A 3,369-nucleotide genomic window follows, 5' to 3' on the forward strand; every position below is an offset into this window, starting at 1 on the left:
AACTCCCTTGTGGTGTTTCTTTATAGTCATACCCTTCCTGCAAACCCAGTCCCTAGAATACAATGATATTCTTCCTACTTTTTTCCTCCTTCTTTTTTTTCTTCTGAGGCTTTGTATTGAGTTATGTAACCACATTAGCATGAAGAGTTATGGGCAGATGAGGGTCATTTTCTGGGCTGCAATGTTGATTAGAGTCATGTAAAACGTAGAAGATTTAGAAGAGTGAGATTGAAACTAAGGTAAAGCTGAAACTTGAGCCTCACTTAAGAGCTGGTGTTTTCCACTAAAACTGGGGACACTACTAAGCATTGCTATATTACCTGCTCTGCATTATAGCCCAGAAATTCAAGGTCTTTGGTGACAGCTGAGCAGCAACGATGAAATTGTAAATGCCTTAGTATGCTTGGTGTCCTGCCTCATCCTCTCCCTCCCCTATTGGCTCTGGAAAGCAATCAGAGTGTAACAATAGGAGTCCTGGAATGTTCCCGAGTGGGGCTTATCTTTGTATCACTGTTAATCCTTCTCTCTTTACAGAGACAAGAGATTAAGTTAAAACAGGACAGACATCTTTTCTGGGACGCAGGGCTGAGCTGTGTTTCCTTCTTTGCAAATTCAAAGGATTTTACAGGATTTTCCCCTTCTTAACCCTCCCTCCCCGTCCATCCTGCCCTTCACACCTTCCCAACATTAGAGAAAGGCAGGAAGTTTTCCCTGTGGTTTCTTCTTTGTGATGACATGATGGGGCAGGTTAATCAATGGGGAAAACCCCATGTGAGAACACGCCTTCTATGTGCATTCAAATATTTGCTATAAGTAGAGCCATCCCAGGCCCAGGCTGCTATCAAGCATAACAGCTCTCCCAGGGCACTAGGTACCCAGCACTGAGACATCTATTCTTTGAGCTGAAAATGATGTGCAGTAGCAAGAGTTTGCTCCTGGCTGCTTTGATATCACTGCTGCTACTCCACCTCTGCAGCAAGTCAGAAGGTAAGTGTCACTCTTTCTGCTAGCACAGGATGAAGAACTATTTTCATTTTTCTCTAAGCCTTGAGCTCATCTAGGGGTCCCCAAGGGTTGGAAGCCTGTTAGAAAATCTTCAAAAGGAAGTGATGGGGGTTGTCATCTCATTGGTGAGTGGAAGAGGGAAAGGTTACTGCTGCCTATCAGGATTTTTTTCTCTGCTGTCAATCCCAGCAAATTTGGGGGGCAGTGGTGGTGGGCTCTTAGAGACCCTCGAACTCCAGAACAACCCAAAGTGCTATTCTGGGAGAGATGTAAATTGTGTAACATTACCAGTGAATGGGGCCATTTTGAAATGTAGAAAATTCTCCCATTTCCCTAGTTTTCTCATTTCCCAACTGAATAGTTTTAGCAGAGTTCAAAACTCATCCTTTAGGGGTGGATTATGGCACCTGAATTCATCCTTGCAAGGCCTTGGGGACATCACTTGCCAACTTTGGGATTACATTTATCACTTACAGCAGGTCAAGGATACAGTAGGTTGTAATTTAACTCAGGGGAGTGTCCAAGAATTGCTTTATTACTAAGAGGACATCACTTTTAGCAACAGGTGCATTCCTGAAAATACATGTGTTGAACTTTTATGAACAAAATAAAAAATTCCCATTAACTAATATTACAATTTCAAAGTGTTTTAATTGTAGCTCTTATTAGCAGCTCCTATAAATCACAGTTTTCTTTGTAACTTCTTGTCCTTCCCCTCCTCTCAATATTCAGTAGCCAGATAATAGATTAAAACTTTGCTAATTTACTTTTTTTTCTGAATTTAGAAGGTTATTTATAAGGGTTTCTTCAAGTGGAAGGTACTCATATTCTTGAGTGATTATAGTGAATGAAATAAAATACTGTCAGTTTGTGTTTCTTACTAAAGATATTCCTTTTATGAGACTGATGTCTCATGTACTTCTAAACTGTATTATTGAACCAAAATTTCCCAGTACACAAACTACTTTTTTTCAAGAGAACTGGAAACTATGTTAAAATGGGTCTCAAAGATATTGGAGGTGGTCCTCTAAATAGTTTATTTACCATATAAATCAGATTCTAGGTTTTCCACAATTTCAAGTAGTTCCACGATACCTATCACAGAATAAGTTCATTCATTCATTCATGTGGACTCAATATCTTTCATTTCTTTTTAGCAGCAAGCAACTTTGACTGCTGCCTCCAATATACAGAAAAAATCCTTCATCCCAAATTTATCGTGGGGTTCACACAGCAGCTGGCCAATGAAGCTTGTGACATCAATGCAGTCATGTAAGTTATTAAGGGATTCTAATTCATTTGTATTAGGAGTACATGAGAATTTCAAGTAGAAAAATCTTTGCCTTTTTGGAGTTTCATTCAGAAATAACTCATGTGGCAAAAAGCTAGCTGTGTTTTAGTAGTACATTTATTCTTCAAAATTCACTTTAAATGGAACTGGAATAAGGCAAAACTTAGTTTAAAAAAAATGAACATAGTTGAGGGCAAAATCACTTTTGAAGATAAACTTATAAGCTACTAAGATACTATCTATCTCAGGAAAATATGAAAAACCTAAACTTTGAAATGAGCATCTTGTACCAGAAAGTGGTTGGGCTATAAGCTAAAGCTCAGAGTAGTTACACTATCTCATATAATATTCTTTTGTTTTGTTTTGTTTTGTTTTGCGGTACGCGGGCCTCTCACTCTTGCGGCCTCTCCTGTTGCGGAGCACAGGCTCCGGACGCACAGGCTCAGCGGCCATGGCTCATGGGCCCAGCCGCTCCGCGGCATGTGGGATCTTCCCGGACCGGGGCACGAACCCATGTCCCCTGCATCGGCAGGCGGACTCTCAACCACTGCACCACCAGGGAAGCCCTTCATATAATATTCTTGATTTATATAGGGTATTATATTTTCAATGATATAAGTTATTGATCAGATGTATACATATTTCATGTAGCCACCAACAACAAAATTAAATAATTCTGGGACTTTATCTTCCTGTTACTGCATAACCTTTTGTTAGATTGCAGAGAAAGTCAGGGAGAATCACTTTCATTTCTTGCATCAAACTTTATAAGAAGAAATTTTTTTTTTTGCATTTTGTTTCACCTCTGAAACAAATAAAATGTTTAGGGCGTAGAGCCACCAATTGGAATATGAAATTTCCATTGCATGTCCTGTGGAGGAAAAGGAAAAAAAAAATTTAAACAATAAATGAAATTGAAACATAAATCAAATTCTCTGACTTTTTTCAGCTTATACACAAAGAGAAGATTGGCTGTGTGTGCAGATCCAAAGAAGAGTTGGGTGAAACATGTAGTGCATATCCTCAGGTATGGAACGTTTACAATCCACCAGCCTCTCTCCAAATGTTTGGGA

At 39.3% G+C, this 3,369-nt stretch overlaps 1 protein-coding gene across 2 annotated transcripts in view; it reads left to right on the forward strand.

The window, feature by feature from the left end:
- The first annotated feature begins 876 nt into the window (after positions 1-876).
- Positions 877-3,369, forward strand: part of CCL20 (C-C motif chemokine ligand 20) — a 3,503-nt gene continuing 1,010 nt past the window's right edge. The window contains exons 1-3 of one of the 2 annotated variants that reach the window (XM_007451466.1): positions 877-987; positions 2,166-2,277; positions 3,246-3,323. In XM_007451466.1, the coding sequence (XP_007451528.1) occupies positions 909-987; positions 2,166-2,277; positions 3,246-3,323 (269 nt within the window). In that variant the 5' untranslated portion in view covers positions 877-908. Of the gene's footprint in view, positions 988-2,162; positions 2,278-3,245; positions 3,324-3,369 lie in introns of both variants that reach the window. The other variant, XM_007451465.1, reaches the window with a different exon arrangement.

The sequence above is a fragment of the Lipotes vexillifer genome, unplaced genomic scaffold (genome assembly GCF_000442215.2).
Source record: "Lipotes vexillifer unplaced genomic scaffold, Lipotes_vexillifer_v1.1 scaffold2135, whole genome shotgun sequence".
In the NCBI taxonomy this organism is placed as follows: domain Eukaryota; kingdom Metazoa; phylum Chordata; class Mammalia; order Artiodactyla; family Lipotidae; genus Lipotes; species Lipotes vexillifer.